This window comes from Rattus rattus, chromosome 8, assembly GCF_011064425.1.
Source record: "Rattus rattus isolate New Zealand chromosome 8, Rrattus_CSIRO_v1, whole genome shotgun sequence".
Lineage (NCBI taxonomy): Eukaryota > Metazoa > Chordata > Mammalia > Rodentia > Muridae > Rattus > Rattus rattus.
This window is the reverse complement of record NC_046161.1, coordinates 60727558-60749910: the sequence shown is the minus strand read 5'-3', so window position 1 is coordinate 60749910 and position 22353 is coordinate 60727558. Positions and strand designations below refer to the sequence as shown.

The 22353-nt window shown below is 35.4% G+C and overlaps 1 protein-coding gene across 1 annotated transcript in view; it reads right to left on the bottom strand.

Moving 5' to 3' along the window:
• Window positions 1-22353, bottom strand: part of Herc1 (HECT and RLD domain containing E3 ubiquitin protein ligase family member 1) — a 183683-nt gene that overhangs the window by 117728 nt on the left and 43602 nt on the right. Inside the window, exons 7-21 of the mRNA XM_032911483.1 lie at window positions 21843-21986; window positions 19502-19629; window positions 16669-16813; window positions 16289-16460; window positions 14542-14676; window positions 14097-14262; window positions 13587-13712; window positions 12218-12439; window positions 11784-11936; window positions 11520-11652; window positions 10447-10638; window positions 7913-8134; window positions 4723-4896; window positions 700-814; window positions 490-610 (exon numbers count right to left, since the gene is read on the bottom strand). Of these exons, the coding sequence (XP_032767374.1) occupies window positions 490-610; window positions 700-814; window positions 4723-4896; window positions 7913-8134; window positions 10447-10638; window positions 11520-11652; window positions 11784-11936; window positions 12218-12439; window positions 13587-13712; window positions 14097-14262; window positions 14542-14676; window positions 16289-16460; window positions 16669-16813; window positions 19502-19629; window positions 21843-21986 (2348 nt within the window). The remainder of the gene's footprint in view (window positions 1-489; window positions 611-699; window positions 815-4722; window positions 4897-7912; window positions 8135-10446; window positions 10639-11519; window positions 11653-11783; window positions 11937-12217; window positions 12440-13586; window positions 13713-14096; window positions 14263-14541; window positions 14677-16288; window positions 16461-16668; window positions 16814-19501; window positions 19630-21842; window positions 21987-22353) is intronic.

The window sequence follows — 22353 nt, the reverse complement described above, 5'->3', positions numbered from 1 at the left end:
CCTCAATCTTCACTTTCAGAATGTTCAACTATAACTATAGGACTGCTACATTGTTTATAACCTTGATCTTTTTTCACCTTTCTCTACACAGAATTTGTAATCATTTTCAGTTCTTGTATGACTGTTGCATTTTTTAATCAATCTGAGGTATATGGTAATATCTCTGATAATTTCTGGCATCACATGTTAAACAGGGTAATTCCAATGTAACTTAATCAATAAAAAAAGGAGACTATTTATTACCCACGATATGACTAAGTCAGTTTGTAATGATCATCTATGCAGGCTATTACCTAGCAGCCCTATTGGGTTTGATAAAAATGAGGTATATAAACCCCAACATTTTTATTCTTCCAATACGTTTCACTAGAAAACATGCTAGCATGTTTTGAACATTCACACCAATCAAGGCATGTTTTTCATAAATTGTGGGGCCACCTCCGACAAGCTTGCAGGAAAACATAGAAATTAATTGATTTCCAACTTTACCCATCTGTCTCGTGATGATGACCTGGTTTGAATAAGTTCAAGGTTCTTGCAAGCAAGTAAACGACTTCGAACTTTGTATACACAACGATACACTTCTGATAAGCTTTTACCAGGTTGGTATCTAAATAAAGAACCAAAATAGAAAAGTTACCTAATTTCTAACATCATGAGAGCAAATATTTGTCTGAGGATAGTTTTTAAGTTACTTGCCGGCTTTCTCCACATGCTTGACTAAGTAAGTTTGTATGTTTGAGGAGTGCTGCAAGAACAAATCTAGACACAGTGTCCAAGAGTGACTCATTACTTAAAGTTGCGCTGTCCCAATCTGAAAATAAATGACATTTAAAAGGACTCAGCATACAGTTCTGAGGTAATATTAATAGCTTTTGCTCCCCAACACCTCAATTTCACTGACATTTTGAGCAACTACTTGACAAATGCACAAATGCTGATTCAGGTGCTGTAGATACAGTTTTGAACCATGACTCTGATCTCACAGAATGTGAATCTTGGTATGGGGTATGGAGATGCAAAAGACAGTAAATGAATACAACAGGCAAGGGCTAAGGAGAGAAAAAAAAAAAGAACCTGGGAACTGTGCCGTATAATTCCTATTTCATACAGGTGCTCTGATCAGCTTTCTGATTTGAAAAGAGATCTAAGTGAAGCAAGGAAAGAAACCTCATGGGTACAGAACATCACTAGGATAACCATGTGATAAGAACATAGTTTGAGGATTCAAGAGGTCAGAATTGCTGGAGCAAAGGTCCATGTATAAGAGTGGTAGTAGACGACATTAGAGAGCTGGTAGTGAATTTGATTATAACTTATCTTGCAAACCAGTGCAAAGCCTTTACATATGACTTTGAAAATGGGAAACAGTATACAGATCTTTGAACACAGAAATGGCATGATCTGGCTCATATTTTAAAAGCTCTACCTCTTGGATGGAGAACTTACTATTATTATACATGTAGTAAAAGCAGGATTCATAAATGCAATAAGCAATAATGGTGATCAAACCAGGGTAGAAACAATTCAAGTAGTGAGAAGTTGTCAGAGTTCACATAAATTCTGAAAGTATTGTCAAAATTTGAAGTCAAAAAAATTTAAATGTATCAGAATATAGAGGGAATGGAAAAGTACACACGTTTTGTGGGAACGGAACTGGAATCAAAGTCTAGATCTGAACACATTAAGCAGTCTAAAAACTGAATGCACTATTGAATTAGGCATCCATATATAAAATTATGTATATGATATATGTATATGGTATGTATATATTATTTTAAGCCATAAAAGTAGATCCTGCAAGAGTATAAGAACATCTGGGCAATTAAAAATATCTGGACAGAAATGAATATATATAATTGAAAACTCAAACCACAGCATTAGATAAAGAAAATTAGTCAGATGGTCCCCCGCCCCCATTCTTTAATTCTATGTTGGCATACCATGGAGCACATTATACTAGATAGAGCATATATTCTTAAAATAAAGAAAATTCAGCAGATTCAATTGGGGGGGAGGGTCCTCCCTATTCCCAGAGTGATTTCTACTCATCTGACAGATTACCAAATAATAATTGTACTTCAAAGCAAAAACAAACAAAAAGTATCCTTGGAAAATATTAAGCCCCAATTTAGTTTTACTTGTTCTTAACTCCTTTCCCAAAAGATAAAATGCTATACATTAATTTTTCACTTTATTTCCATGTGTAGGTTAAAAATATAAATCCAGACTTAACTACTCTATAGGTGAAAAAACTGACAATGCAAATATGCCTAACTTTATATAAAACTTAATAGTCCACAGAGACTTTTGTAACAACCATGTGTACTGTATACGTGCATTCAGAATTTATCCACATCAGGTTCTCAAGGAGTTACCTGTTCCAGAGACCTAGTTACCATCCGAAAACTGTTATGACATAATTAAACAGAACTCTAGTTTAAGGATGCTAATTTTCAACTTACAGAACAAAATACAGTAATACTCTGTGCTGTTTCAAATCTAGCATGCATTATCCTGCTTTTAAGTTTTTAAAGTAATGAGTTCATAAATAACAATCATTGAAGCTATATTAATTTAATATCAAACATCACAGAATGTTTATTAATTTTTACAATTAAACATGAAGTCCACACTAAACTATCAAAAATATAGCATATTGTATTTACCTTAAGTGTATATGTTGGTTTTAAAAGTTCTCATTCCAATATAACAAATGATATTATGATATAAAAGTTAATTATGGGCTGGTAAAATGGTTCAGCAGGAAAAGTACTTGCTGTCTAAGGTTAATAACCTGAGTTCAACCTTCCAAACCCAAGGAGGGTGGAGAGAACTGACCTTCTCAACTCCAAGCATGCACCATGGCACAGCAGACCTGCACCCACTAATACACACACAATAAACTTTTCAAAAAGAAATTTAAACCTAACTAGATAATGACACAGAATATTCGAATATCCAAAATGATATTAGATGAGTAAAATTTTTCTTATTACTTTACCTTTCATCTCTGGATAGGAATCAACATAACAGAATAAATGGTCAAAAATAATCAAAATGAATGATCTACAGCTACTTTATTTGTGTGCTTTTTTAAGAACCCTTTTCATCACATTTATTTATCTATCTGTGTGGACAGGGGCCAATGCTATAGTATACATGTGTGTGGACCAGAGAACAATTTGCATCATATAGGTCTTTAAGATTAAAATCAAGTTGTCAGGCTTAGTAGCAAGTCTCACTGTCTCTGTTTGCTTGTTTTTAAGATGGAGGTCTCCCTATGTTGCCCAGGCTGGTCCTGAACTCATGGACTAAAACAGTCACTCTGTCTTATTCTTCCAAGTAGTTGGAAATAGAAGTGTTACTACCATGCTTGGATGAGACAAAATTTTCAATGGTACTATTTCTTTCTTTTAAAATTACATTGCTTGAGAGAAAGGGAAGAGGGGAGATGAGAGGGGAAAGGGGAGAGGAAAGGGGAGAAGGAAAGGGAAAAGAGAGAAGGGAGAGGGGAGAGGGGAGGGGAGGGGAAAGGGGAGGAGAGAGTACACTCTGGAGTATGAGTGCCATGATAGGTATAAAGGGCAAACAGTAAACTGCAGTGCTCATGTGGGTCCCTGGGACTGAACTCAGTACATCAGGTTTAGCACAACTGACCATGAGCCATATCACTAGCTATCAAGCTATCTTTCCACTTGTGTTTAAATGTCTAAATAACTGATCTAGGAATGATAGCACATTTGGTAATTTCAGTACTCAGGAAGCTAAGGCAAGAGGACTAAGAGATTTGATGGCAGACTTGAGCTTAAGACTCTGTCTTTAAAAGAAAGAGATGTACATAATATATACCTCAGTTCATTCTATTTATAAAAGATTAAAGCCAAAGAAAAGTGAAGACATATTTACTCTAACCATCTTTTAAACCTAAGAATTCCAAGATACAGAAGAAAACTAAGGAGAGAATAAGAAAAAAAACAACATGGAAAAAAATAGAGACTATATATGTGACTCTCAACAATATGGGTGACCGAGTTTGTCTGGTTGGGGTACTTATTTTGAGAGAGGGTTTCATGTAACCCAGATTAGCTTCAAACTCACTATGTATAGTAGAAGCTGATCTGAAACTGGCCTTCCTGCTTCCCATCCAAAGTGCTGAAATTACAGGTATGCGCTACTATGTCCAGCTTTAATATGGAGTCACTGTCAAACATGGGAGCTAAGAATTAAACAAGGATATTGTCTGAAATTTACACATAAAATTAATTCTACTGAATAAAAAATATTGAAATGGAAATATTACCATATATTTGTATACTATTTCACTATTACATTTAATAGCATATATTATCTCAAATGGGTATTAGCACTCTGAATAGGCAAAAATTTTTATATAAAGAAATATTCAGTAGGCTTACAGCCTAGCCATCTAAATATACATCCACTAACATAATGCCTCATTGAATACTTTCATAAAATGGTTTTTTACAAAGTCCAACTTTAACACAATCTACTTTCTTCAAATGGGATATATGTAAATGTGACAAATAACCCGACCCACTTTCCACAAGCAGAAAAACAACTATTTCAAACTGTTACTTATATGAAATCATTTTCCTCAGAAAAAGCAACTGGCGGGCTATTATATTTTATCTCTACAAACACCGGAACTAGTGAGGTAAATTAGCTATATATCTATCCACTTCCTCCTCTTTATCTTACCTTTACTGACAGCATAGTCCTGCATGCTGATCCAAAGGCTTCTGGCAGGCTCTTTAGAGCAACCCAATGCCAAGTCTACATAGACAGCAATTTCAGGCCGCAATTTGTAATCAAAAGGCTTCTGTTCTTCATTTCCTGAAAGAGCTACTTCTAACAGGCAGCTCATACATTTATCTATTAAAAAAAAATTTTAATTAATAATTCTATTTACTTATTTCTCTTTCCCCATCATCCCTGTGCATGCACACACGCATGTTTGTGTGTGTGTGTGTGTGTGTGTGTGTGTGTGTGTGTGTGTGTGTGTGTGTGTGTGTGTATACACTACAGCATTTGTGGTGGTCAGAAGACAACTTGTTGGAGTCACTTTTCTCCTTCCACCAAGTAGGTCCTAGTGATCAAGCTCAGTTATCAGTCCTAGCAGCAAACAATCAGTCCTCAAGTTCTCTTTGGTGTTAATGATTTGAGACAGGGTTTCTCCGTGTAGCCCTGCCAGTCCTGGAACTCACTCTGTAGACTCGCCTGACCTCAAATTCAAGAGATCTTCCTGCCTTTGCCTCCCAGCTGCTGGGATTAAAGGTGTGTGCCACTTCCAATTTTAAACTTCATAAATTTTGTAACTGCAAATAAGATCTTATATACTCAAAACATGAAATTATGTACTTGGGGCTAAAGTAGACACTACTAAAATGAAGACCTTTGATTTTTTTTAGTTGGAAGCAGTATCACCTCTCTAACTCCCTTTAAAAAAGAAAGGGACATTTTGGCAAGAGAGCCAGGGATGCAAAATGTCCTACACATGAAGTACAACTTGAAAACCATTGTAGTAAAATTACATGGTATCTTTTTGAAAAAAGTAGAATCACAGGAAAAGATGATAAAATGGTTTTTCTTTAATAGACTTAAAGGAAAACAATCAGTTAAGATTGATACAAAAAGGATCAGAGATGCCATGAACAAAACCCCCATTTTTACAGGATCTTTAGCATTCAGAATCATTATTATATTTTTGGAAACATATTTTTGGGTGTTGCTCTACTGTCTGGGCTGATCCTCTTTCTCCCAAGTACTACAATGTTAAGAATGTGCACACCTACAGCTAAATCACTTCACTTTTTTTCTTCCACTATTCTAAAATGATTGTCAGGATTTTGACAAGTACCAAAAGGCAATTCAACCCATAATATAATAGAAATATTATACATTCAGTTTTACAGAGGCAAATATCCCTTCTTTTTTTTTTTTTTTTTTTTTTTTTTTTTTTTTTTTTTGGGGCTGGGGACCGCAAATTTCTTTTCTTAAGTTACACAATTTTATTTCTTAAAAACTAAAAAAATATTAAAATTGAAGTTTATTTTATTCATACTTAAGTCTGGTTAAAAGGTATTTATGGATCAACAGACACCTTTCTTACTCCAGGGATTACTAGGACTACTACAGGCATGAGTGCTGAAAATGATGGAATCTTACCCTGCTAATTGTTGCCTGAATATCCCACAAATTAACTTCCTCTGCTTCACAAGGATCAATCAGTCTAGCACTCATTAGCCACAGTCAAAATCAATTTCTAGTCAAAAGTGAAGCGATGGGTACTTGCTCTATTTGAATGGGAACTGTTCTCCTTGCTCTTAGTCACCATATGTGCATGCCCAAAGCAAAGCTTTTCTTTTTCTTTCTACCCTCCCTTTCTCCCTGTCCACCCCAGCCCTTTCTACCCTGTGGGCTCCCTCTTACTTCCTCTCTTCCCCCACTCTCTCTTGACTTTGTGTATGTCTGAGTATTTTTCTTACTAGAAAAAATAACAAAAATTAGGCTTAATATAGGTTAGCTAATCCTATTCAGTACTTCAAAGAATCAAATTTAGAGACCCAGAGAGATTGAGACACCAAGCCTAGATAAAACTACTAGATCATACTGGGACACTGAATAAATCTGGTGTTCAGTCTAAGAGCCAACAAAGAAGAGATGGGAGATATGGAAGGAAAGGTAATTCCCAAAGGAAACTACAAGGGGAGGAATAAAACCTGCCATTCAAACCTATGGGTAGTGGCTGTGCTGGCTAGTTTTATGTCAACTTGGCACAAGCTAAAGTCATCTAAGAAGAGAGAACCGCAACTGAGAAACTGCCTTCAAAAGACTGGACTACAGGCAAGCCTGTAGTGTATTTTCTTAGTGATTAATATGGTAGGACCCAGTCCATCGTGGGAGGGTTTGCCCCAGGGCTGATAGCCTGATTTCTATGAGAAAGCAGGCTGAGTAAGTCATGGGGAGTAAGCCGTCAAGTAAGCAGCACTCCTCCTGGCTCCAAGGTCCTGTCATCTTCTGACTTCTTGTTCTGACTTCTTGGATGATGAACAATGATTTAGAAGTATAAGCCAAATAAACCCTTTCCTCTCCAGAGTGCTTTTGGTCATGGTGTTCCATCACAGCAATTGTAACCCTGTCTAAGATAGTGTCTGAAAACTGGACATTGCTCAGTCCTGATAGGTACTCTACCAGTGCATTCTATTCAGGGAAGTGGTTTCCAACTCCAAGCTTTAGAACACAAATATTTTTTCCTATGACTTGATCAAAATGAGTGAAAAGTATAACAGAATAGGATCAGACCTGTATTTCTGGCTTTTTTGAATGAGGGTCTCTCACTGTAGCCCAACTGAGCCTGGAACTTATCACATAGCTTGGATCAGATCTTGTAGCATTTCCCCTGACTCAGCCTCTCAAGTACTGGGATTACAGGGCTAAGTTACCAAAGTTGGCTGGAGACCAGTGGTTTGCAACCTATAGGTCACAACCCCCTTGGGGATGACATATCAAATATCCTGAATATCAGATATTTACATTATGGTTCATAACAGCAGAAAAATTACATTTATGAAGTAGAAATGAAATAATTTTATGGTTGGGTGTCACTAAGGGTTGCAGCATTCCAAAGGTTGAGAACTAGTGCTCAACATTTTTCTAGATCCACATATACACTACACTAGTGGTTCACAACCCTCACAAGTTGAGACCCAATTCCCTACACCATGCTGCAGAACTTAACTATTGTTCTGTGAACTGTGTATTACAATTTGAGATCCTCTTTTAAACTAATGTGGAAAATGCATGAGTTCTGTATTCAACACTCAGGTAAGAGATCTCCAAGAAGAAACAAAGAAGTACGTGTTTCACGTGCTTCAGAGAAGCATATTACCCAACTGAGGGGTGTCCATTTCCACACCATCACTGAAAAGTGGTGTTTTCATCCAATATGCAGTATCCTGTTCCTCTGGAGACACAGGGGAGCCTTGAAGCATGCCACCAAGACATCGCCCAATGAGGAGAGCAATTGTTCTTTCCAGATCCACAAGCCATACCCAAGATTGAGCTGGCTGAGGTAATGGCACCCCAGCTGGGTCAATTACTTCTGGCCCCCCTAAAGAGAAAATCAGTAGTAATTGTGTCTTTATCTGTTATTTTTATACTTTAAAAGCTTTCTCATTGTCTCTAACCTATGAAACTATAACATATTGAAGAAAATATTTTCTTAAGGAAAACACAGTATTTTCTGTATACAAATTACCTGATCTATTAGACTAATTTAAAATGTACTCAGACATGTAAAGCTATCAAATAATTTTTCCTTTGTAAAGTTACTAATTTTAAGAAAAATACTAAATCAGTGCATGCAAACTTATCTTAATGGATTCTATTATACTACCTAGAGTAAATTTTATCATTTTTAGTCAGTCTTTGGGACTGTTTCTCCAAAACCAAACAAGAATTCGTTAATAAAAGTGACACTATTGGGCTGGAGAGATGGCTCAGCGGTTAAGAGCACCTTGACTGCTCTTCCAGAGGTCCTGAGTTCAAATCCCAGCAACCAAATGGTGGCTCACAACCATCTGTAAAGAGATCTGGTGCCCTCTTCTGGTGTATCTGAAGACAGCTACAGTGTACTTATATATAATAAATGAATAAATCTAAAAAAAAAAGTGACACTATTGGCTAATGCTCTTCTGGTTTGAACTCAGAACTGTCTCATACAAAGATCCAGACCCAAGCTTTCTTACTGGATGCTTGTTTCTAAAAGTTCTTCACATGCACAAGACACTATAACTGTGAAGGTAACAGAAATCAGAAATCACTGGTGCGAAAAAAAGCATTCCAAAAGGTGGATATTTGAAAAAAATTAATAAATAAGTCTAGTAAAACTAATAAAGAAAAACAGACTCCATATATTTTAAAAATAGATATAAAAAGAAATATAACAATGCTTACATAGGAAATTTCTTAAACCACAAATGAATGCAATCACTTTTACACCAATGAACTTGAAAGCCAACAAAATAACATATTCTGGAAAAATAACAATTTCTAAAATGAATTAGAAAGAAAAGAATCCCACAATCCATGCACATACACAGTAAAAAGATAAGTAAATAAACCACAAGAGCCACATAATTTCATAGAAAAATTCCTCTAGCACTTCAATAAAAGATAATCTTTACCTTACAAAAATTACTTCAGAAAATAGGGAAAAAAGAATTAAGATTCCAAATTCATACTATATAAATATAGTACTAATTTGGCAAACTAGGCAAGAACAGCATCAAAAAGAAAAACTTTAAAAAAGTTTATGAACCAACCCAAAGAAATTCAGAATAGGATACTTAGCTCATCCAACACAAGAAAGTTCTAAGACACTTTAAAGCAAAAATAACCCTGAAACTATCCACATCAAGCCAAATCACTACACTAATATCAGCAGTCATGAATTTGATATTTTGACCATTTCAATGCAATGGTCAACAGAACTGACCACTATTCCAGCAAGAGAGCTTCAACGTTATCCTGTCAGAGACCAATGCTTTCCAGTTAAAAAAAAAAAAAGAAAGAAAGAAAGGAAGGAAGGAAAAAAGAAAGAAAGAAACGAAGAGAGGAAGAAAGAAAGAAAAAAGAAAGAAAGAGAGAAAGAAAGAAAAGTAAAGAAAACAAACAAACACTCTATGCACTGAACAAGTGGCTTTCTTACAGTTACACAAGAAATTACTAGCAGAGATTTAAAAGAAAAGACAATTCACTAGTTTTGAAAGATGTAATGTTCTAATGTTGACTGCCTTAACACAAATACTCCAATAGGTAACAATAATATTTTGCAAATCTAAGTATTGTCAACTGTTTAGAACCAACAGCATTATATAAATCAAGAATGAATTAAAATATCATGTTTAAAATCAAATGCACTAAAAAGATACTTTCTCAATCTCCATTTTAAAATTCAACAGTTATTTATATATCCAACAAAAATAAGAAATGTTACTGTCAAATATATATTTAAATTTATAATTTTTATATTTATGACATAAAATGCTTAAATCAAATATAATGATCCACTGATTATAAATGAATTATTTTCAATACCTCAAAGGAAAAAAGTAATGCTGACTACAGTATGACACAATTCTGCTACTGTTGTACGACACATCTTATTTTCAGTCATTCAAACTCTGAAGAACAAAAAGCCTTAGAACCACTGACCATAAAGATGCTTGCTGTGACGTCTATAAACAGCTTTCTTAGCTACTGCATGTCAATTGCCCACTTTAGACTGTTTACTCTTAGAAGATATCATATCTTTTTGATCACAGGAAACACTCACATTGTCGGGTATTGTTTTACTTGAGAAATGAAAGAAGAACAACCTTTCTCAAGAACATTATTTAACTTTTTATTGCCTGTACTTACCATGAAGAGGCCACTGTAATTCTTGATCTTCTAAAAGAGCAGCAGCTGGCAGGAGTCTGTTAAGGCAATCAAGAGGTGGCAAGAGGTCGAGGAGGTAACTCAATAAAGGACGAGCCACTGACACCGGGAGCAACAGTAGGGAGTTGATAATCTGACAGAGCATACTGCCTGCAGCTGACACATAGATCACATCTATGAAGAACAAGAATGCAACGTAAATCAGTTACCTCAAACAATCTTAAAAAAAAAACTAAATACTTCTTCAGTTTAGAAAGAGAGTAGACAAATTCATTAACTCTTTGTTCAAATCATAAGGCAAGCTTTTTATATTTTTTTAAATTAAAATAATTTTAAAATTAAGATCATAAAATATCTGTCCTTTCACTATGGGAATCACTTTTCAATCGGATTTGTTCCATTATTGCACTGTACTCAGGGAAAGGAAGAACATTTAGAAGTGAGCGCAGTCTGAATGAACAATAAATTTATATTGCATACATAACAGTCAAGCCAGACTAGTAAATAATAGTCTTGGTTCCTCAGCTGATTTCTTTCTTTTCTTCTTCTTCTATTTTTTTTTTGGGGGGGGGGTTGGAGTAGGAGAAGAAAAACTTCAGAGATCAACAACCAAGAAAATATTCAGTAGGCAACAAGAGTGGCTCTGGTGCCAAGGAAAGTCCTCAGCTAGGTGGAAGTCAGAAGAATTGCTTTGAAATTAAGAACAGCATATTACTACAGCAGAAGTCCCTGTCTTGAAAAAAAGGAAGGGAGGTAGAATACTGCCCAAATATGCAATAGATAAAAAATGTTACTTTATATCATAAATTAACTGTTTGAGTTTATATCACTTAATGCCTTTAAATTTTTATCTATTGAGATAAATAGAACCCTTTAAGATCAATCACTGTTAAGTCACCCTGAACCAAGATGAAAACAATGAATGAATACAAACCAAACTCAGGATCATTTCTCCTCTACACAGAGATTATCAGGCCCTCTTGAAGTTTTGGGAAAGTTCAATCACTCTTACTTTATAACCACTGGTTAAATGTGAAATCCAACACCAAACTCACCTCTTAATTTTTCTCCAACACTGCCATTCCAAGGACTTTCTTTAAGCAAATTCGCAGAACGTGAATAAATATCTGTGGCATGAGGCAGCAGGAGCTGAAGATGTTTATGAAGCAATGCCACACTGCTTGAGTTCTGCAAAACAAACAAACAAAATGCCTAAATTACTACTCTGAAAGAGCCAAAGTACAAAAATATTATGACATCCCCAACTATCTGAGTTGTATGTTCCTAGTAGAGCATCGTGTAAAGCACAGAATCCATACCTCAGTAATGTTATTAATGTGGCAAAAAGCAAGCAGTTGTTTCTGTAATGAACACAGTAGCTCATGAAGATGAGCAGGCTGACTGTTCTCTGAAGATGATGTTCCAAGAAGATATTTATCACTATTCTTTTCTAGCTCTCCAAATGCTTGATCCTAAAATAACATATAATAAAGATTATATTTTAAGTATGTTTGGAAAACTATTTTTATGTTTATTCTTCTTTATTGCATGAGAAACACTTGATAAAACTTTAACATGTCGTTTTATAATTTTAGGTTAGATATTACTTGGACACCACAGTATTTCAGATCTGACATCTTTGGAGAAGGGAATCTAAAATTTTAATTTATATTGTTTAAGTGTTATAATACTTTGGCCCAAAAAGATCCTTACCCCTTTATTCTTTTCTTAATATATTGAAAAAGCAAGGTACCGTATAAAACCCTAAATTTCTTAAGAGAGTCTTCATTAAAATTTCGGCCAGATGAGTGTCTGGATGGCAGGTCTGAGGACCATATGGCTGATCTGACAGGTTTCCATATCCCATGCACACAGTCGAAAGGTCAGCAGCATCAGAAGGTGAGCTATAGCCAAGAAGGGAGGCTACGTGTGTATGATCCTGTAAACTTGTCAGAATTATATCCAGTTGCATTCTCTAAACAACAATAAAAAAGAAACATATAACTCGGATAACATGTACTAGAAGAGAAAAAAAAAGAATTTTAGAAATTGAATTTTTATACTAGCAATGCTAATTAATCTACTTGCTTGATAAACAATGTTCAAGAAGTATATAATTATAGGAAAAATTATTCAGTTAATACCATTTTGGAAAATGTAACAGGTTTTTAATCTCATCTTTTAGGATGAACAGCTAAAATAATGTACATAATAATTTAAGCACTATAAGTAGACATCAATAGAAAACTCCAATAGACAAATTTTACTTACGTTATTCTAAAAAAATTACTGATGAGAATTGCTTATTCTAATGTTTGAAAGAATCACTTGTAATCTAAACGATGCAAAATATTTACTGGGAAGCATCTGTGGACATTATATTGCCAGTAAATACCATGTTTCCCTTCAAATCTATAGCTTTACAATTAACTCTTCTACTTAACTCAGCAAAGCATTTTTTTTTTTTTTTTTTTAAGATTTATTTATTTTATGTATGAGTACACTGTAGCTGTTTTCAGACACACCAGAAGGGGGCATGAGATTCCATTACAGATGGTTGTGAGCCACCATGTGGTTGCTGGGAATTGAACTCAGGACCTCTAGAAGAGCAGTCAGTGCTCTTAACCACTGAGCCATCTCTCCAGCCCAGCATTTATCTTCAAGTTGTTTCATTAAACACTAAACAACAATATTAATTAAACAATAATAATTAAGCATTATTGTTTCATTAAAACAATAGAAATTAAAAATAAGCATACTCACACCTCAAATGCTTTTGCTAATGACCTTTTCTTTTTCAGATAAGCACCTCTAGGCATGGGACTAACAGCAGTAACCTAAGACAGATTTCAACTCAGCATTTAAAATAAAATAAGGGGATCTGGCTTGACACCATCAACACTAGAAAAATGAATCATAACTCTAAGAACAGACTCCAAGTAACTTAGTAAATCATCATGTGCATCATCTCTGTCACAGACGTCCAACAATTCCACTAACATACAACATCAAATAACTAGGATGCACCACAACTATCAAGCCTTTGGCACTTGATTTGCTTTATTTTCCTCTCAGTCCTATTTCCTGTGCTGTGAATGGTTTATTTACGTGCAAAGGCTTACCTGTCCTTTGGATAAGCTTTCCCATCTATCAGGTCCTTGGGGTAAAAGAGAATGAAGTAATTCCATCCGTTCTCGTAATGGAGGTAACAGCATGGTTGCTCCCACTGAGAGTGTTTCAATTACCACCTAATATCCAAAAGCAAAACAAAAACAAAGAAACAGACAAAAGGGAAAAGATCAGCCCAGATCTTCTCTTTCTAATAGCAATATATGAAAAGTGAATGCACTAGCTTCTGGGATTACAAAAGTCTAAAAGTACCATGTGAGAACTGAAAGCATGTAACTCTACTTTTACTTTAGAGGGTTTAAGAACATGATGACTCACACCTTTAATCCAGCACTTAGTAGGCAGAAGCAGCTGGGTCTTGAGTTCAAGGTCAGCCTAGTCTACAGAGTTCCAGGACAGACAAGAGCTACACACAGGGAAAGCCTACAATTGCTAGTATACAGTGCACTGCTGAATATATCTATCATCTAGCTATGGCTTCAGGCCACAGACTCTCTTCTCACCTCTTGGATTTCATCTGGGACAGTTGAGTCCATCAGCCTGAAGAGCAAATTTCGAAGTGGTCCTGCCTGTCTCCCAAGAATACTGGTAGCTACCCCTCCCGCAAGGGCCAGAGCAAGGTGATTTGAAAGCAACTTCAGGCACAGCTTAAGAAAATTATGGTGTTCCCTGAAAGAAAAAACAAGCTGGTATGAATTTTTGAAGCATAAAAGTAAATATATATACAGTTTTTCTCTTTAAAAATTGTCAAGTGATGACCAATGATAAATTTTAAAACATCATTTATGAAATTATATATGACCTTTAAAAACTATAGTTATTAATAAGTTTAGTTCTTTTCTAGCTTTCAAAGAAGACTCATGTAATTTGGAGAAAAACAAAAAAGAATAAATAAAAGTTTGAAAAGAGTAATTAATATATATGCATGCATAGGTATCTACAACTTACCTAGATGACGGGAAAGGAAGTGGGGGAATTTCACTGTTTATTTTATCACAGTATCTCTCAAGAAAAGATCGCAGATGTGAGAAGGTACTCTCTTCAAGATCTACACAATAAGGTCTGTGCCATGCAACAACTTGTCTAGAAGGAAGCATAAGAAAAGCATCCAACAGCCTTATAATGAAACTTCTATACATAATCAAAAACAAAAAACAAGACCTAGTTGGGAAGAACAAAACAAAACAGCTTCCTTGATTTAAAAGTATAGCAACTGGGTTTCCAGGGTCTTTTGTTTTTCACGTTGTTTTGTTATTTGTGAGTAATTTGTTTTATTTTAGAAAGAAATCCAACCAAACGAAGAGCAATGAAGCTAAACAAATGTTTTAATTCAATAAAGTCTAGTTCTGAGTTTAGTTCATTTCCTCTTGATATGAAGACATTAAACTGTGTATTTGATATTATTCATGTGTTCATGTGTGTGCATGTGGGGGTGTGGGTCTACGTGTGTGTGGAAAGCAGAGGTTGATGACCAGTGTCTTCCTCAGTTGCTCTCTCCTTTTTTTTTTTTTTTTTGGAGACAAAGGTCCTTCACTAAACCTAGAGTTCACTAATTTGGCAAAATAGGCCAGTGAACTCCAGAGAGCCACTGATGCCCCCTACCGCAACCTCAGCACCAAGATTAAAGACATGTACTGCAGCACCTGGCTTTTACATGGGACTAGAGATCTGATCTCAGGGCCTCATATTTGCCAGGTAAACAATTTACTGAATCAGCTATATCCTCAGCTCGGTACTTAACTTTTAAATCATTCTCTAAAGATAGAGAATTCAAAATGAGAAGATGATTAAGAAAAGTATCTTAAATACAGCTAATTCATTTTGAAATATATGTAATCTCAATATACATAAAAAGACATCTTAATGTTAGTTCTATGATAACAGAGTCAATACTAGAAATTATATATACTTTAAATAGCATATATATTAATCTTAAAAATCACATTAAATTTTATTCTAAATTTAGTAATACTACTGTTATGCTCTTGGAGGGTAGCATATGAACTATTCTGCACAAAGACTCTTGAGTTGAAGGCTTGGTCTAAGCTAGTAAATACAATATTGAAATGAGGTGGGCTGTTTCTGCTGTGCCACAATGTTTTGACCGACCAGGCCAAGGCAATGGAGCCAGAAAATGATGGACTGATACACGTAAACCAAAGTAAATCCTTTTCCCTTTTACGGTATTTAATTTGTTATAGTAGGCAAAGATATTAACATAATTACCTATATAAAAATATTATTTTTGATACAACTCTAAATGACTTTAAATTGACTCGAGTATGTACACATGACAACTCGGCCTGTGAGAGCCACTGTTCACTTTTCACATGTACAATTTTACAAAAGAAAGAAACCTTAAGCTAAAACCAATATCCACTCCCAAACACCATGACACAGACATGGTGTGTTATCATGAACAGCAGTAGAGTAGTATGTACCTTACCTCTTATTGTAGAGATTGGAATGTGCTATTATTCTGTTAAACATGAGACCAATATACTTATCAAAATCTGTACGATTTAGAAATTAATTTTAATATAGTATTATTATTACTACTAGTATTAAGTTTAATTATTTACCTTCTGAAGTACATTGTGTAATACTGACCCGATTTTATGACATTCATAGTTCTAAAATAAATGTAGGAAAATTAAAAAAAAATCACAAGCATGTTTAAGTATATAGCACCTACCTGTCCCTAGGGAGAGCAGTCCATGCCAAACTATGTGATGTTCCAGCTGAGATCTGCTGAATAGCTATGCCATCCAAGCCACTCACTTTCTTTGGTTTAGTAATAGGACCTGTTGAATTTCCCTGGCCACACTGTCCCATGGAGTTATTGCCCCAAGCATAAACTTCATTATCTAAAAATAAGACATAAAGTATAAAAATTAAATTTAAATGTAACACATTTTTTAAAAAGAATAATTGATAATATTATTTTAAAACTAATGACTTAGAACACTTATAATCCCTGCACTAAGGAGGTAAGACAGGAGGATTTAAAGTTTGTGCTTAAGCTATAAAGATGCTACTTAAAATACTAAAACAAACAAATAAACATGACTTTACCATGAGAGAGAGACAAACAATGACTATCTCCAATAGAAATATCAACTATTCTTGTGGCAGCCAATTCTTCAATGAGCTTGGGTCTCAAAGCAGTAGCTTCTGAAGAGCCACAACCTAGACAAGCCCCACAGCCCCAAGCATAAACCTGAAAAGACAGAAATACAGAACACATAAATTCCTAAAATAAATAGACTATTAACTAAAATTATCAAGTTGAAGTTCCTTTCTGATATTAAAATAAAGTTTAGTGTTTTAATCATTTTAAAGATGGTCATTGTACACTCAGGAGACTGGTCAACAAGATAGCTGAAAAGCAAACATAGCAGCCTTTAGTTGCCTCATGTGATTATCCCTGCCCCTTCTTTCCAATTATCTCTAAAATACACAGACATAATAGAAATATAAAACCATTAGCACACCCAAGGAAATTAACAGTAATTACTCCTTAGCAAATTATCTGCACCATGTTTCATTTAAAAAAAAAATTAGGCAGGCTATGGTTGTACACATCTTTAATGCCAGCACAGAGAAGGTAGTGGAAAGCAGTTCTCTGTAAATTCAGGCCAGTCTGGTCTACAGAGTTCCAAACCATGTCTGGAACATTCCCCCCAGCTCCCCCAAAAAGGAACAAGGTCACTTTCATTTATTGTACTGTTTTTAAACACCCAGTGAGTGTATAAACAGATGAGCAGCTGGGATGAAAATAAACTGGTCACAGTTAGAAGGAAAGAAAGACAGGGGAGCCTCTGCTTAAGTTACCACTAACTGGCTTGCATTTGACAAAAACTGTCCAATCTAAGCAATTATGGAAATATTACCTAAAACTTCTAGTTAATTGCCAGATGGTGGTGGCACAGGCCTTCAATCCCAGTACTCGGGAGGCAGAAGAAGGCAGATCTCTGAGTCTGAGGCCAGCACGGTCAACAGAGTGAGTTCTAGGATAGCCAGGACTACACAGAGAAACCTTATCTCAAAAGAAACAAAAACAAACAACAAAACTTCCATTTACATGTTTCTTACATGGTAGACTAGAGCAAGTAATGATAAATTAAAATTGATAACATGAATCACAAAACTGATCTTAATTATCACATACAATAATATATGAATCAGAAGTCAAGACAGCTCCCCTGAACATCTTTATTTGTTACTAATAATAAAGTGACTAGTAGTTGACTTAGCTGTCCAGGATGCATGCAGAAGAGAGGGAGATGAAAGGAGGAATCAGGAAATCCAACTGAACAAACAGCAAACCAAACAACTTCTTTCCATTGGCTTTGAAAAAATCATATTCGCTCTTTTCTTTATGCCATAAAAGCTTCTTATGGCTATTATTTTATCTCCAAATTGTTTTAGGTAAGACTAGGTTAAACGTTTTCATCAAAAGAGAAAACCATGTATTTATACCAATTATCAGAAAACAAACAAGTGTGGAACAGTCTCCTTCTGCTGCCTTTGGACCAAGATGCAGAACCTTCAGCTTCTTCTCTAGCACCATATCTGCCTAGAGCTACCATGCTTCTCCCACCATGATGATAATGGACTAAATAAACCTCTGAAACTGGAAGTCAGTCCCAATTAAATGTTTTCCTTTATATGAGTTTCCTTGGTCATGGTGTCTCTTCACAGCACTGGAAATCCAAACTAAGACAGACTCAAAGTCCAATACAGTACTAGTATTCAGGAAGGCCCTCTGAGTTTTCTTTCAAATGTTCTTTTAGCTGAGCACTAGATTAAGAACATTGGTAGCTCAGAACCTGCTTAGCAGAGACAACATCCCAGATTTGATCCCCAGAAACTATAACATACACAAAAAAATTACTCGTCTTGCATTTTAGGCATTATATCATGCTATATAAGAATACATTACCTTCATTTAAACCTAAGAGTTACATTTAGAAGAAAATTAGCACTCAGTAGGTCTGAAGGAAGCTACTGAAGGACAAACAGAAAGTTCCACAGGTATAATAGTAAGCAGAATGGCTCATCAAAGTATTTCTTCTACTTTATTTCTGTAAACATACACACTGGACTTCACATAACATAATATGGTCATGATACACAATTTCCTTTGGAATATAACAGATTTACTGTTTATTATCTACCAACACTTAAACATAAAAACTTTAAATTTAAATAATTATCTTATACAACCATCTGGTACGCAAAGCAAAAATTATTTCCTTTCATAAAATGGGAGCATATGACACTGAAGAGAGGTCTGAGATTTGCTTGTGGATATAAATCAAGTGAGCACTTGGATTTCAACCCATGGATTCTTACTACATAACTTACTAGGAGGAACACATGAAAGATCATGTATTTATACCAGAGTATTACAACTGACTCTACAATAAAATAAAATGAATAGTTTGTTTTAAATGTTTCAGCATATGGAATACTCGAGTCTTTCAAAAAATAACTAAATTAAATGTGAATTTCAGCTTTGCTGGTTGTCTGTCTACGTTAGCCTAGCATACAGTGGGCTCCTACATTCAAGCCATTTTATCAACTTACTTCAAAGAGCAGAGTACTAAAAGAAAATGTATCCTGATCACATGTTCAGGTAAGAAAACCTGGCTCGTTTTCATCTATTATATTTGAAACAAAATTAAGTAGTTTTTCTCAATATGTGTCTTAAAATCTTTTTCTTAGCCAGGCAGTAGTGGCACACACTTTTATAACAGACCCTAGGAGGCAAAGGCAGTAGATCTCCGTGAGTTCCAGGCCAGCCTGGTCTATAGAGTGGGTTCCGAGACAGTCAAGACTAAAACGTTTTGTTTTTACCTAGTCCATTGAAATACTCTTATGTATATTTATTCCTTAGTCTTACCTGCCCTGTTGATGTCAAAGCAAGTGAAGACTGGCTCCCAGCACAAACTTTGCGAATAAACATTCCTTGTAAAGCTTCAATAACTTTAGGTTTATATACTCTGTTGGTATCACCATGGCCAAGTTTACCTACAAACATTAAAAAAAAAAAAATTTCAAGTAAGGCAACTTAAGTCCATTCTTAATAAAGTACCTTAATTTTTATAGCAATGACCTGACAGACTTAGAAACCTGTAAGTTCCTGATAGAAGAAGACATTAACAAATGAACATGTCTGTTTCAAGAAAGTTAACAATCAATAACTAATAGCCTTTTGTGTTTTATTCTCATTCAATAAAAGCTATTTTAAAGAGACACAAAACAATTTTCTTTGTCCCCCTTTAAGCTATATTTCTAACTTTTTCCTTTTTTAGAATTAAAAAAACATTCTAAAGATTGTATGTGTGCATGCGTGCATGCGTATGTGTGAATTTCCAGAGAGTACAGATGAGGGTGAGGGTGAGGGTGTGGGATCCATGACAGGTGGTTGTAAGTTGCCTGATGTGAGTGCTAGGAACCAAACGTCAATCCACTAAAAGAGCAGCAAATGCTCTAATACATTGAGCCATCTCACCAGTGTCTGTATTTCTACCTTTAAACGGTTTGACAGAATAACCAGGAATTGTAACACAGGCTTATAATTCTACTGCTGAAAAGCAGAGTCAGAAGAAGAGCTGCAAGTCTAATGTCACACAGCTAGACCCTATCCTGGAAGGAAGGAAGGAAGGAAGGAAGGAAGGAAGGAAGGAAGGAAGGAAGGAAGGAAGGAAGGAAGGAAGAAAAGAAGGAGGAAGGAAGGAAGGAAGGAAGGAAGGAAGGAAGAAAAGAAGGGAAGAAGGGAGGAAGGAAGGAAGGAAGGAAGGAAGGAAGGAAGGAAGGAAGGAAGGAAGGAAGGAAGAAAGGAAGGAAGGAAGGAAAGAAGCAAGCCAGCCACTATAATCCCAGAATTTTGTGGGGGTAAAAGAGTTTGAAGCCAAGCCAGTAGTGGTACATGGCTTTAATCCCAGCATTTGGGAAGTAGAGGCAGGCAGATCTCTGTGAGTTCTAGGCCAGCCTGGTCTGCACACAGAGTCCTTGTATATAGACAGACAGACTGACAGGTAGGTAGGTAGATAGATAGATAATCGATAGATAGAGATATGCAAAAGTTTAAGGACAGCAAGGTTTACATAGAAAGGGATACATAATAAGACCTTGATTTGAAAAAGAAAACGGGGCTGACAGTTCACATAATTTTTAAGAAGTTAAAGATTCAATAGTTCACAAAACAAAAAAATGTGGAAAATTATTGAAAGAGAAGGAAAATAGCTAAAATATCAATGTAACCCCACTAAAATCATTAAAATGTAATTTAAATTATATTACTTTCATTACATGAATTATTTCTTGAGTTAATCATTTTTTGTTTGGTTTAGTGTTTCTTTTTTGAGACAAGTCCCTGATACCCTGTAACTTTCAAACCCTCTAGCCTCAGCCTTGGAAATCTAGGAAGAGCAAGAGAGCACTATCACACCTGGCTAAAATTATTTTATTTATATGAGTACACCGTCACTGTCTTCAGACACACCAGAAGAAAGCATCAGATCCCATCACAGATAGTTGTGAGCCATGTGGTTGCTGGGAATTGAACTCAGGACCTCTGGAAGAGAGTCAGTGCCCCTACCCTCTGAGCCATCTCTCCAGACCAATACCTAGTATTGCTGATCTCTGTGCACAAGTAAACATCCACAATGCTCACAGAGTAACAATTAAATTGGGCAAAAATCTGCTCACTCATGGGGTGTTTCTTTTGCTTCATCTTCCTTACTGACAGCCTTATTGTTTTCCCACATGGTTGGGGGAGAAAAAACTGATTTTAACATTGGGAAAAAAAAAAAAAAAACTAGGGGGCATCTTGTTTACTCAACAATGAGAAACTTATTACTTTATAAATTTATAAATTATCCTACAGATGAATATAATAGTACTCTAGGCCTTTTTAAAGCAATATAGTGACGTGTTTACTTATATCCGTAAAATATTGCTATATTATATATAGCCAACAAACTATAAAAATAATACATATGAGCTATTCAGGCCTACTTTGGTTTTTAAAAAAGACATGCATAAATGCACATATATTTAGTGATCTGTCTCCCAATGTGTTAACAATGGTTAAAACAATTTATTTGTTCTTATGTCTGTTTCTCTGTATTTGAGTTTTTCTATACTAGGTATACATACTTGAAAAAGATTATTTTCTTCAATTTTTAAGAAAAAAAAAGCCCAAAGCTACAATTGGTTTTGTTTGTTCATGTACATACCATTGTCTCCTCCTCCAAAAGACCACACAGTTCTTCCATCTTTGGACAAAGCGATCGTATGTGAACTTCCACAGGAAACCTCTCCAACATTGCTAATGTCTTTTACTAACGTTGGAATGTTACGGCTGTTACTGTCACCATGACCTTAGATAAAACACAGAAATAATGTTAACTCCTTTTCTCTAGGTCATAATTTCACAAAAGTAATATGCTACTAGTTATTTTTAAGTGCAATTAAATACAAAAAAGTGAATCATCTCTACCTGCTATACCAGTCTCCTAGGCTGCTCCCAACCTGGGGGCTACAGGCAAATTAACGACTTAGAACATTCTAGGTTCCTATCATAATAGCACTTACCTTAATGTGTCTAATACCCCGTCCGGGTCAACTTGTTTTCACTGACCAATACATTCAAGTTCATAATGCTATGTTTCTTATCTCTGAAACTCTATAGAGCCTGGTTATAATTCTTGGTTACATCTTAGATAATGCAACAAAATCTAGACAAAA